General features: G+C 38.6%; 1 protein-coding gene across 1 annotated transcript in view; it reads left to right on the top strand.

Annotated features, from left to right (window-relative positions):
• Window positions 1-710: 710 nt before the first annotated feature.
• Window positions 711-14,439, top strand: part of NR5A2 (nuclear receptor subfamily 5 group A member 2) — a 77,416-nt gene continuing 63,687 nt past the window's right edge. Inside the window, exons 1-3 of the mRNA XM_054384092.1 lie at window positions 711-829; window positions 2,035-2,176; window positions 4,852-5,498. Coding sequence (XP_054240067.1) covers window positions 725-829; window positions 2,035-2,176; window positions 4,852-5,498 — 894 coding nt within the window. The 5' untranslated portion in view covers window positions 711-724. The remainder of the gene's footprint in view (window positions 830-2,034; window positions 2,177-4,851; window positions 5,499-14,439) is intronic.

Genomic DNA, 14,439 nt, shown 5'->3' on the forward strand with positions numbered 1-14,439 from the left:
GTCGGGACCGCCTACCCCGAGGACGGCGGTGCCGGCTGCCCACCCGCGGGCAGCCGCGCCGGCAGACGCTAAAAGCGTCTATCCCGTAGCCGCGGGACCGCCGGCTGCGAAACGCACTACGGGCAGGGCAGCGCTCACCACATCGACTGGGACAGGGCAGGAGAGCGAGCGAGCTCGGAGAGGTGGCGGTCACCTCTTAGACAACGAGCGCGGCGGACCTCGTTTTAGGTTGGTTTTGGAAGCAGAGCGACGCAAAAGTGCTGGTTCTATGAGATACAAGTTTAGGTTAAGTAAATATTTGCAGGCTGATGTTGAAAGAAGACGTTAAAGGAAACTAACTGAGTTACTTGAAATACACAATCGACACTCCGCTTTTTTAAAGGTTGTCCCTGATAATTTTCGGGTTTGAAATTAATTTAGTTTGCAATTCTATAAACTAAGAACTAGGTTAAGGACACTCTGAAAGTGGAAATATTTAGAAGGCAAAACTGAGGAGCTGTTGGGGTTTTGTTCCACTCATAGATTTGTTGATGATGAAAAGTTGCAAGTCTCAATGCAAGCCGTGTTTTTAAAACTATAACTTCCCCCCACGCCCCAATTTGCAGTGGCATGTTCCTAAGTGAGCTTTCTGTCTCGACTAAGAACAACTGCAGGAAATTTGAGTTATTAATGTAAATTCTAATTGACCATGCTATTTCTCCTTTCCCCAGTGTCTCAGTTTAAAATGGTGAATTACTCTTACGATGAAGACCTTGAGGAACTGTGTCCAGTCTGTGGAGATAAAGTATCTGGGTACCATTATGGACTTCTCACTTGTGAAAGCTGCAAGGTTCTGTACTAATTACTTCATATACAAGTACAGTAAAAATATGATAATTAAACATACATGTAATAATTTGGCTTATTTCTAGTATGTTTCATATTACATTCATGTAAAAAAATTACATGAAAAGCTTTAGAAGTGTCTTGGAGAGACCTCATCTGCACAAATGGAAGCAGCTTGGACTGTCTTGGAGTTAGTTACTGCTTTTAAGTGTTTAGCTGTTTAGAAGTGATACAGTTCTAGAACAACTTCCATTCCTAACTGTCCTAAATATTGATTTTAATTGATTTATGTACATTCAAAGTATTTTTGTTCCTGGATGATAAAGTGGGGAAAGTGTCCTCAATACAGATCAGCTTTACAAAATCTGAGGCAGCTTTCTTAAGATTTTTTTCATCCTTCAACATTGGAGTGTAAATTTCTGTGATTATCATGACCATGCACTTCTTTTTTAATGCAAGCCATAGCTGTCAGAGCTCACCTGACACACAGTCAAGTAACTAACACATGCTTTGATTACAATAATTTGCTAATTTCCAGAATAAAAATATTTGTAAGTGCAACTTACTGTCTTGCAGGATAAAATTTATCTGCACAGTACTACAGGACTGAAATGGCAAATTTGTCATGTACATTTTAAAGTTCTTATGGTTATTCAAGTAATGCCTTTGTAAAGACAATGCCATTTAAAACATTCAGTTGCAGGGGGAAATTAACTTAGATTGTATTTTCATTTAAAAAATCATCTATGAGGAAGAAAAAAGCACTCACTGTTCTTCTAGCATGCACAAGAGGGATGTACAGTAGTCAGAGGTACTCTGTATTTCTGTTGTCTTTGCAACAGTGTCCCTATTTACTTCTTGTAAAAACTAGTTTTAAAGGGAGGCTTAAATAATTTTTGTGATGATTAAAGAACACAGAAGCAACTGGTCAGTCTCACTGTTTCTGCTACCACTGTTAGGGGTACAGGAGACTGCTGTCTTACGGAGCTTTGATGTAAGTCTATAAAACAGCACTAATGCTGAAAAACCTTCTCTGGAGTCTGATGATTTTCTCCTGGTTACATCTCAGTGTAATTTAAAATAAACTATATAACTTTAAGTGCTTGAGTGTTGTCTGGGGAAAAAAAATGTTGCAATGATTTCCATAAAGTACAGTGCTGAAACTTGCTCTTCAAACAAAACAGGCTAACTTTTGTATCTGTCATACAGGGATTCTTTAAGAGAACGGTCCAGAATAACAAAAGGTACACGTGTATAGAAAATCAGAATTGCCAGATCGACAAAACACAGAGAAAACGGTGCCCTTACTGTCGATTTCAAAAATGCCTAAGTGTTGGAATGAAATTGGAAGGTAAGAGCTATAGTCTTGCTGATATTGTCAACTACGCTATTGACCATGAGGACTCCATATTACTACTGGCTATTTCACTTTAAAAATGCTACATATATTTGTGTGTGTGTGTGTGGCTTTGAAATGATAGTAAAAGGTGACTTTGTATGCTCAATGAAATTGGTGCTTTATAAAAAAATGAATAAATGGTAAATTACTATCAACTAGTCAAAACCATAATCCATGCTTTCATATATGTGTGTAATTTGATATTTCACTATTTTAAAGCTTGTGTATGAATCTAGATAGAAGTTTTGCAGCTTTTTAAAAGGCTTGATTTAAGTTAATCACAAAATGTTTAAGAGGTGTCCAGATTAGAAAAAAAAAGTGATTCTTATGGAGAGTGATTTGACTTTCTTTATATTTTATCTAGGATTTATATATATATATGATTTATAAATATATAATTTTTCTGATAATAAAGCAGAAAACAGAGAAACAGAGAAGAGTTTTCTTCACATTGACTTGCCTTTAAGATTAAGGAACCAAATAATCTCTAAAGTTGTGTCCTATATTTTTGTGATGTTACACCTGAGATGCTATTACAAATGAAAGAGAATAAGGCATTTTGAAGTACTCTTTCTGGCTTCATTTCACTTTCTCAAGTACAGAGAACAATGAAAAGTGTACCATACCCTTTGAGATAGCTGAATGCAAATTATCACTGACTCCAAATTGAGAGTTGTACACAGTTCATTCTGACTTGGATACATAAAACATGAAAATTCATATTTCACAGCAAATGACATTTCTGCTTGACCAAGGACAAGCTCCTAAATTCCTCATTCTTGCAATTGTACTGAAGTGACATTTACCCTAGACACTTAACTAGGAAAAATCAGGCCAAGGATAGAAACCATAAACCATTAAGGGAACCATAAAGGATAAGACCCAATCACCTGAGTTTGGTAAAGGAAAGCTGATGATACAGTTGAAGATAAACAGAAGAATCATCCTCCTGCACTTTGATGAATTCAGTACTGTTCTGTTTGCTAGCACCGTCACACTGCACTAAACATCCTGAATCAATGCATGTTCCTCCAAATTCAAATAGTACAATAGCAGGACATTTGGAATCCTTTTCTCATTGTCCATGTTAAGAGTAAGGACAAAATACATTTTCAGTCCTCTCAATTGCTGACAATGATACCAAACCAAATTTTGTCTTCTGCAGCTGCATGCAGTTCACCCTGATTTCTGTAGGAGTTAGACAAAAGCCTTTGCTAATCCAATTTGGCTCACAGTTCCTAATCGTAGAATACCTGAAAGGGTACTATGTATACAGATTTAAAGTTACATTTACCAGCCTGGTGATTTCACTCTTTTAAATTTCATGCATTTTGTTTAAAATTGATGTCCAACAGCAATATTAGCAGCAGTATTTTTACTGCAAATTTAAGCAAAGTGCCTGTACTTTGAAAGATACTCTAGAAAATGTACTTCAGCATACTTATCCACACATGCATACAACTTCTTTTCCTTTGTTTAGGAATTTGAAAGAACAGGTGCTTCCATGATTGTAAATACTTGTGACATTTGTATGTGTATTTCCCTGATAGTAATACATATATAGCCTTAAAGTCTGGTTCATAAATTACCATGGACCAAAAAAAAAAAAATCATTAAACGTTGAAGTCCTTATGATAATGTACAGTATTATGCGTATCTAGCATTCATAATAAATTTTTAATGTTCTACTAATCCCTAAGATAAAAAGCTCAAGAACTTAACCTCCAGCAATCTCAGCAGTCTCAACATGTCACCAGGCTGTCAAAGGTTCCTTTTTCAATCTAATTGCCGTTGGGCAAGGTGGGCTTGGTGAAAGCTCCTCACTAGTCCCTTACATATATACCATGGTGACAGACACTGCTGTGACAGAGACCACCAGAATGACTCCCAAGACAGCTGCTGAGGTGGATTCGTTTTAATTATTTCTAATTCCAGAGATACTACAAGCCAGAACAGTGTCAATAGTTTCTGTTTCACTTCTACCTTCTGCATGGAAGGCAGCAAGCTGACAGCTTTCTCTCTGCACATTCCAACTGCCACTAAGCATTTCTATAGAGCTGTTCAGCTAACTAGAAATCTCTCCATTTTTTTACAATGACCTGAACAGAATCATCAAAGGAAATATTTCCTTTTGGCAAAGAAAAACATATTCCCTTTTGTAACAACTGAACATTTCATAATGTACATATCAGATGTTTTGCTGGGGTGGAAGGCAGTAATGGAATGATTATAATGAGACAGTGTGGTCCACTGGATACATCTCAGAAAAATTCTGGACATCAGTTCTTGTTTCTTAATGATACAGTAGCTTGACATAAACCCAAATATACATTGAGATCTCCACATGATCCCATAGCAGGTGTGAAAGTCCTGTAACCAACCACTGTGTTTGTCCCTGTGTCCTAATCAATATAAAACCAAGTCCTTCAATATTAGTAATGTATGCATGTGATATTTGCTTAGCCAAATCATCTTTGTCTTTAGGAATAATACTTCGAACTTGGGAAAAAAACAACCAAATAAAAAAACCTTGTATTTTCACTTTTCTGCTGCCCTAATGTATGTTTTGTTACAGAATGCTGATTCCAAGTTTTAGTTATGATTTCCTTTCTCCTTTCTTCCAACAGCTGTGCGAGCTGACCGAATGCGTGGCGGTCGAAACAAGTTTGGACCAATGTACAAGAGAGACAGGGCACTGAAGCAGCAGAAGAAAGCTCTTATCCGAGCAAATGGACTCAAACTGGAGGCAATGACTCAGGTGATCCAAGCAATGCCGACTGACCTGACAATATCCTCTGCAATCCAGAACATCCATTCTGCCTCCAAGGGCCTACCTCTGAACCATACTGCCTTGCCTCCTACAGACTATGACAGAAGCCCCTTTGTAACCTCTCCAATTAGCATGACAATGCCACCCCATGGCAGCTTGCAAGGTTACCAGACCTACAGCCATTTTCCAAACCGTGCTATCAAGTCTGAGTACCCTGACCCTTACACTAGTTCACCAGAGTCAATAATGGGCTACTCCTACATGGATAGTTATCAAACAAGCTCACCAGCAAGTATTCCACACCTGATACTGGAACTCCTGAAATGTGAGCCAGATGAGCCACAAGTCCAAGCTAAGATCATGGCGTATCTGCAGCAGGAGCAAGCCAACAGAAGCAAACACGAGAAGCTCAACACGTTTGGACTTATGTGCAAAATGGCTGACCAAACCCTCTTCTCCATTGTTGAGTGGGCTAGGAGTAGCATCTTTTTTAGAGAACTTAAGGTAGGTAACAATCTTACATTATTTTGTAATTCAATCAGGAAAAACACCCCAGAAAGTATGGTTTGTTGGTTTTCATTGTTTTGTTGTGGTGTGATTTTCTCCCAAGCATCTCATTCTTAATTTATCTGTCTTGAAGTAGGCAGACTATTATGAGGTGAAACTTGTAGCTGCCTTCCACCTAATTGGTATTTACCTGTGGTAAAGGGACTAAAGTTTCAGTTCAGCTCTTCTGTACTTTACTGTTTATCACAACTGTTATTAACCTCCACAGGGACTTGCATAAATTATACTCCTTCCCTGTCACTATTGCTCACTGTTGGGCTTGCATTCAGAGTTGTAAGCACATCTGTTACACCATTGTCCATTCATTTATGTAATTACTTTATTACCTCATTTAACATATGGGGGAGTGCCATTTCTGCCCATCTCTGGATGCTCCTTATAGAAGTCTATACTTGGAATGTTCACTTTTCTACAGGGATACTCTTTTGTGCATTCTCATGTATTTAGTCAACCATGAAGGCTGAATCTTAAGCAGGATATACATAGAACAGAAAGCAAGGAGGAAGAAGATACCTTAAGTACTTTTGTACTTAAGTACTCCTTTTGGGTCTCATTGTCACTGATACATGGAGAATTCTTTTAATCTAGGCTGGTTACAGTGACCTTTAGGCTTTTACTTTTGTCGGAGCACTCAATAAATCTTCATGCACAGCTCTCTAGTGGCCAGAAATTCCCCCATGTATATTTCTCAGACTTTTTGTTAAGGCAGTTTTGTGGTCTGTAGTGGTCAGGTCTGAAATGTTAACCCCAAAATTTGGAATCAGACAACAGAGATAACCTGCCATCTTTTAACCACTCTTGTGATACAGGTATTAACTCTGGCATGAATAAAACAGCTCTAGTCTCAAAAAAAAAAATCTCAAGATGATGAACTCGAATCATGTCTGAATCTCCCTATTACGTTGCTAGCTACTGAGGCTCTGCCTGCTACACAGATGTTTTGGCCACAACTACTTGATGCTGAAATCCATAAACAATTTCTTGCTAACTATTGAGTTAAGGGAACATAATAAATTAATAAAATCCAAATACAACAGTTACTGTAGAAGTTCACTTAGAATTGAATCTACATGAATCAAGAGCACAGAAGGGAGGTCCCATTAAAAACCTGCAATTAGGATAATTGCCACAACAGTATTTGTTTTAACTATGATAATGTGGACACATGAAAGAAAGCCTGATGACAAGAAAAGCAACCTGTATGTTGCATACATAACTCCAGCTTCTCCAGTTTTTCATGAGAATGGTTGCAGGAGCATTAAGAACTTGGTCTACGTAAAGGGAAAGAAGGGACAAAATTCGCTCAAAGGAGAAGAGGAAAATGGATAAAGAGAGGAAAAGACTGTCACATCTTTCTTTGCTCTCTAGTTGTTTACACTTTATAGTAAGCCATAAGCCATGCTACCCTTTGTAAATAATTTTAAAAGTCAAACTGCAAATATATTAAATTTCCAAGAGAAACCAGAGTTTTCTACCCACACACGGATGATTACTTTAGTCTGGAGTAAGTATGTTTAAAAAAAAAAAAAGTAAAATTTGAAAAACAATAAATCACTGAGACTTGGAGAATCAGATACTTTTCAGTGTAAGAATTTTGGCATTATGACCTGCCTTAAAATTCTAATTACGATTTGAGTGCAGATATGAAAACAGCATTAACTTTTTATGGCTCTGTGGCTTCATCAACAGGCAGATATATGAAACAGTATTCAGCATGCTATACTGGAAACAATTTTAGAGATGGTCTTCACATCCAACCGCAGTCTGGATGATACTCTTCAACCAATATATCTTTACCAGTATGGACACAAAAGATGCAGAAGCTTGTCTCATGAAAAGGCAGAACCAACTTCACCTGGCTCTGGATTTAGATATATACTACCATGTATATAGAGACTTCTAGAAATACAGACATTCCAGAAATTCACTACTACATACAGCTTTTGGCTAGTGAACTGACTTTCACATATCTTTACAAGGCACCACTTTCTTCTCTAGTATTTGTGCTCTTTACATCTTAGAATCTGAGGAGTTTAGACAATTTCATTCCTTCTGGTGGATCCAGATCATTTGTTCTTTCAATACGGCAAGCTCAGCTAAACTGTACAACATTCCATAATCTTAATCAAACACTTGAAAAGCCTTCCACAGCCAATATTTAGGGACCAGACTACACACAATGCTAAAAATTTTAAGCCTCAACTTCAAAAACCAGAGGTACTCAGACTCTACACTGTTAACAACACCAGGTAACACCATCTCTTTGCAGCTGAGAGAAGAGGATAAGAATTAAACAAAATGTTAAGCCTCTCAACTTCAAAAACCAGAGGTACTAAAAATGCTTAGATCAGACTCTACACCATTAACAACACCAGGTAACATCATCTCTTTGCAGCTGAGAGAAGAGGATCAGAATTAAACAAAGGGTTTCCAAACCTTTTCTTGTCACAGCTCCTTATTCCTCCATGGTTTCAGATCCTTCTAATCAATGTAGCAGAAGCATCTTTGTAAGGTTGCTCTTGAATATCTGTGGGGAAGGGATAAAAATAACACCTGAGGATATGACAGAGATTTCTAAATTAATCAAGTAGCTAAAGACTATAAAATTATAAATGTGGTTTGCATGAAATTCATCGTGATTTTGTCGTAAGTGATGTTTTGTGCAACTAGTTGTGAGTTACTTAACAGCGTGTTTCCCGTTCTTTATCCTTTTACTTTTTTCTAAATTTAGTCTTACATGTTTGTCTCTTCAGTTCATATAAGAGGGTGTTAAACCTAGAGCTACATAGCTAGTAGAGTTCAGAAGGGACTGAAAGGGAGCAGGACATGATTAAAAAAAATGCTGTTCCAGTCCATGGGTGCTTTAGGCCATATTTACCCTAAAGACAACAAAAAACCCACAAGTGAACTACAGTTTTAAAGTTTTTTGTTTGCTTGTTTGTTTGTTTTTCTTTCCATGTGTCTGCAAATGTGTTAACAAACATATTTCATTAAGTATTTATCAGCTTACACTTACCACAATCATCTCACTTGGTGCTTTACAAATTGTTGCTCCCTGCTCCCCACCTTTTGGAGTGTGATATTCGTGTGAGCATGTGAAGAGTGAAAGGTGAAAGTGTTGACCGGGTAGAACTGCTCTCAGCATGCACTACATTTTACAGGATGTGATCTGTGTATGAATTTGGGTATGCAATTGGGAGCTGATGCCTATACTTTCTAACAAGCAAATTCGCCCATCTTCCTGTTAAGTATCAGAAATTCATGGAAATATTAATGAAGCAAACTAGTCAGATTGAGTAGTAATGTCAGAGGAAGATTCAAAGCAGCCAGCTGCAATCTAGTAACTTTAAATTAAACACCTGCTAAAATCTTAAACGTACCTATCTGCCTTGTGAAGTCAGAATACTTTGTAATTAGTAATTACATTATAGATTCTGGGATTTGACACTGCTTTTTACTTGCTTATTCATAACGAGAAATGTTTCAGTATAGTTGTTCTTATGCAGGTGAAATAAGAATACTGAGAGAACCTCCCAGTAAGCTCAGGATGGTACTAAGAGCAGTAGTAAAGAAGGCCTTTGTTTGCTATTCTGGAGTTGTTGAAAGCTCAGTAAATATAAAACTAAGATATATCCATCTTATCCTCAGCTAAGAAAACTTAGGAATGCCCTGGGATGCTAGATTTGTAGCCAGTCGTCTTAGTCAGGTGAAAGGTCTTTGTACAAAGCTAAAAAGAAAATATTGCAAGAGTTTCTAGAGTCCAAAGGTTACCTGGCCCTAACAAAGGATGCAGACAGTTCCACTGGACTCGTCTTTCCTCATCAGCCTGCATCAGGGAAAATTCAACAACTACTTCCAAAGCTAGGTGTTCCTGAACCTATAAAAGAAAGCAGCCTCTGTTTGGGGCAGGAAGAAAGCAGAGCCTGTGCTGTAGAATAATCCTGAGGATACTTTATCCTGGCTGAGGATCCAACAATTAACTAAACGTTGATAGTTAGCAAAAGGGCACTAAAGGACTTGTGACTTAGGGAAAAATATTCCCTTGACTTATTTGGCTATTTTAGTGAGGATGTCAGAGGTCAAAGTACTATGTGAGCAGAAGCCCATTTAGTGAATCATTGCAGGAAGAGTCGATGTACTTCACGTTAAAGAAGCTCATCTTAGAACAATTCACTGAGTTTGCAAATTTTGGCCATCCATTGATGTCAGACTGTACGGGTGCTGGGGCAGATTTCTTGCTGTAATTGTAAAGCTGTCCATGCTTATACTAGATGCAAACGTGGCCCTCAGAGATGCAAGGATTTAAACACATATCTCAAAAGGACACTATCATATAGAAATTCGACTGTAGGTGGCAAAACAGATGTTTTGGCAGCTAATAAGCTAGTGGAGGCCTAGTTTTATCTTACATATTTCCCAAAAGCACAACTGCATTAGCAGAGTTTCACATTATTTCTTATAGCAGTGCAAACTTTCTGTGGATGAGATTAACAGAACTCCTGGACTTTCTTGATTTTTTCCATTAAACTTATTTAGCCAAATGTAGCAATATAATACTCAACACATCAGCTTTAATGTCAAAGTTCAGTCTCTAAATAAGTATTAAAAATGCATAGAGAATAAGTAGCTATAGTACCAAAATCCGATTATTAAACTCAATTAGCAAAGAACAGGAAAACAGGAGGTGTTTGCCTTTTTTTTAATTAAAAAAAAAAATTGTTCATTTGTTTTCTGAGGGAAAAAAAACCAGCAGTGGCATACCTTAAACGTTCTTTTTCAGGGTGATGAAAGGTTGATATGTTATTTAGACCTTAAGTAATCAAAGTCAATTTGATAACTTGAAGTGCTTTTGGACTTTGTAGTATGTGTTTATCAGGACAGGAAATGTAACTAACATAGCTGATGAAATAAAACTTCTGCAATGTTCTCTCAGTCACGGAAGCTGCCAGAAACTGAGGTCCAGGATTTCCCTTGATATCAGTAATCAGATTAGTTAACATTTTCATGTGTAGCTCTTGGTTTTTACTCTGTCTCAACTGTATCTGGATCTGAAAAAAAAATTTCTTAAAAAAGAAAGCATGGGGGAAAGGGAAAAGTATTTGTTTTACCCAAATAAGTAATTTTCTGCTTTAGAATCATTATGTAATTTCACAAAGAGTGAAATCATGGCTATAGAAAGAAATCTCAGCAGAGAAACCAGGGTTAAATGAAGCAGGGGATTATACGTGCCACACAGCTGAATCTTATTGGGGAATACTGTTAGAAGTTAACTTCATGATCTTCTGGTTCACCTGTGAACAAAGGATGTGACTAAATGCTCTGTTTCAGCATGTGAGCGTGACGTTTTGCAGCCTTTATAAACATTTTGTTCAGTGCTAAGCCTCTGGCACTTTCTCTAGGGGTAAGAAGAAAGATGACATTCTCCTATGCGCTTTGCACGTTGAAGCTGGATATTTCACTTTTACTCTGCCATGAAGTATTGTCGTCTCTGATAGCAGAAGACTGAGTTCAGTCACTCTAGATTTGGTCATTTTTTCATTTAACCCCCCAGTACTCAGCATCATCATAAGACTAAGAACCATGCTCCATGTAGGTATTTTTTTGAAACGTTGGCACTTTACACATGAGTGGATCTGTAGTCACCAGTTCGCTGTAGCAAAACTCACCCAGCTTGCCATTAATAGCCACCACACTGGTACAATATTTTGTTACTTAGAGAAAATTTGAGCAAGTAACAGTTCTAAGCTATCTAGCCTATCCTAATGCTAGTGACAAGCAGAGAGATACTAGGCTGCAGTATGGACATGAGAAATTGGATAGCCATGGCCACTCCTGCCACATGGCCTGAAGCAGACACTGCAGCCTTGATGGGAAGCAAGAACTGCACTTGCATGTTCATTTGTGAGTTGTGAAGGCATATGTTACACAAACCAGAAGTTTAACATTACAGTTTTTTGTCTTTTTTTTTTTTTCCCCCCCAAAGTGTAAGTTTCCAATTTAAGTTTGAAAATCATCAACAGTGACAGTAGAAAGGTGACTTGGGTAGATTATGAAAAGTGTATCGAGTTGCTGTAGAACAAGATAGGGGAGAAAAATAAAAACAGTGCTCTTTAGGTCTTGCATGCTGTGGCTAGTCCAAAGATATAAAGTGAATTTTAATAATGACTGCTGCACTGGCTAAGAAAGTGAACAGTGAATGCTCAGCCATGTTAGCATAATCTGGTTTATTTCCAGATCATTGTTTTTACCTGTCATTATCTGCTGTGAGGATTTTTTTTTTTTATCAAATGATGGAAAGAGCTTTGTGCCTTAAGAATGAAACAACCTCATTCTCTTGGAAAATCATAGCTGTATTTCCTAGTTTTGCTTAAGAATGTCACTGTTTTGTTGGTAGAATGACAGATCTTCACTTGCAAAGAACTCCATTTTTTTGCAAGTTTCTGCCTCAAAATTGCACCATTTTCCCTCCTGCAAATTATGACATTTCTTACAGCCAGGCAATAAATCTTTCTACAGGAAGATAACTTGTTTCATAAAGATCTAGAATATTTGTATGATACCTGTATGATATTTCTGTTGCATATAATGGTTCCTAGTTGCACTAAAAGTTTGCCTCTATAAATCTATCACGGTTTTTAAGATTTAGGGATGTCTTTTTGTTAACCTCTAGTCTTCAGGGTCACCTACAGTAAGGATGAATCCTAATCACACTGAAGTTACCTACAGACTTCCTATTGGTCCTGCTGAAGCTCTAGACTATAAACATGTTATCCTATAATCTCATAGAGATTAACATCCTTGTATATACAACATTGTGGAGCTCACATAATCCACTCAGTTCTAGGGCTGTAAAATGCTGACAAATTACAAGAAAGGCAGAGGAAAGTGTGATTTATGAATAAAGATTGAGAGCTGAATATTCATAGCTTAATGAAACAACCAGTTTAGCCAAGTGGCAGCCATGTAGAAGCACATCATCTGAGCAAGACAAAAACCTTGGAGAGTGAATAACTGCGTACTGCTTGTAGAGTAGCACCAATGAGATGCTTTGCACAAGATTCAGTCATCAGCTTCATCACTGGAGAAAAGGCAGAACCTGAGAGCTTTCAAATTGTTCTGGTAATTGCAAGACCACTCAGAAACAGGTTGGGTGCACTACACAGCTTTTTAAACACAGGAACGTACTCGAGGGCTTGGGTCTTTTCCATTTCATTTTGAAAATTATTATACAAAGGAGATTAAAACAGAGTAAAAGAGGCAGAATGCATTTAAATGTCTATCTTGTGTCTACTTCAAAGTTTGGCCAGTATGCATTAACAAGTAGATTTTTCAGACTCCTAAAACATAACAACCTATTTATTGACAAAGAGTTTTGGGATACGAGCAAATAATGTTTCAAGAATCAGTTTAAACTTGATTGCGATTCAGGAAGCATCCAAATGAGTGATAAACATTTGGTCTGAACTCTGTTACAGCCAACGTGAAAGCAGAGGCAAGGTCCAAAATGTGGTACTCTGTTTACAGATCTTTTTGTAAAGTGATATGTAAAGTAACTATTTAATCTCTCTCACTTCTCTCACATCTGACTGGAAAGAGCAGTTAAAAGCAAACTGAAATCTAACAACTTTGAACTGTTTTCTGATTATTTTTTTCCTAGTAAGAAACCTCTAATGGATGAAGTTTCATGCCACCTCTGAATAAAAGGCACAGTTTATTCAGTTAACGTTGGCTGAATCAGAAGGCATTGTCTTACCACATTGTGAAATTGATCTGAAACATTTGCTCTCTACATGCCACAGAAACAGACAGGTGCTGCAGCCCCTGTCACCTCAGCCCAGCTCCTCAAAGCAGGGCAGACCCTAAGGGGTGCCAGCAGGATTGGCCCACCTCACCACCACCTCCTCACATGAGCCCAGGGACCAGGTGTGGTTTGAAAGAGGAACATGGCAAGGACGCACATTGGCAACAAAGAGAGTTTACCTGTGAAGCAGACTAGGGTAGGCTGAGGCTGGGGATTAAGTGGTGTTATGGGTGGGGGCCAGGTTGGGCTATTAGCGTATTAGTGCCTGCAGGTGCCCTCAGGGCTCTGTATCAGGATAAAGAGCTGGGTCCTGTATGCTCTGGGAGTAAACCCTAAAAGAGCAGCTAACTCCAGGGCTGTGGCTCTGCCTCTCACACCTTCCTTCTCCCTGACCTGAGATTGACCCTGCTGTGTAAAAGGGATGTGGGTGGGCAGTCTGAGGTGATACACAAGGCAAGATACTGTCCCCTGGGCAGCTACTCTGCTGCCCCTGTTTCTGTACCCACATGGCACTCAAATCCTGCTGGAGGGGAGGCTGATGTGTCCCCAACCCTCGGGTCCAGACGTGTACAGACTGGGTGGCAACAGGGCTGAGGGAGTCACCCTTGGGAGTGGGCTGAAGTGGGTCTCTTAACTGGTCCTGCTAGGCAGCAGTGTTTGTGTGTAAAATGGAGATATGTACACAGGCGTGGGGACACCAGCATGTTGAATGGGCCATCGCTGCCTGGGTTTGTCCCACACAGAGGTTCAGTGCCCTCACTTCTGCCTGTGTGTCTCTGAATGGATGGCAGCTGGCAGGGAAACAGGGTCTTTGCTGAAACAGGAGCCACCAGTTAGTCTCATGCCTTCCTTGAATGTTCCCCCAAATCCATCTACTTTCAGTAGAGTTGAAAGACATGCACCAATTTTTTCCTTATCATGTTCATTATTTGCTGTTTTGAGACAGCAGCTTGAAAGTTGTTGCCATTGGCATCACTACAGATTCATTTGGAGAGCAACTGCAGAAGAAATAAAACGGTAGATTTATGAGCAATTAAGGAAAACTAAGTAGACAAAATATTATGCCACTGGGAAAGC

This window comes from Indicator indicator, chromosome 10 (genome assembly GCF_027791375.1).
Source record: "Indicator indicator isolate 239-I01 chromosome 10, UM_Iind_1.1, whole genome shotgun sequence".
Classification (NCBI taxonomy): Eukaryota; Metazoa; Chordata; class Aves; order Piciformes; family Indicatoridae; genus Indicator; species Indicator indicator.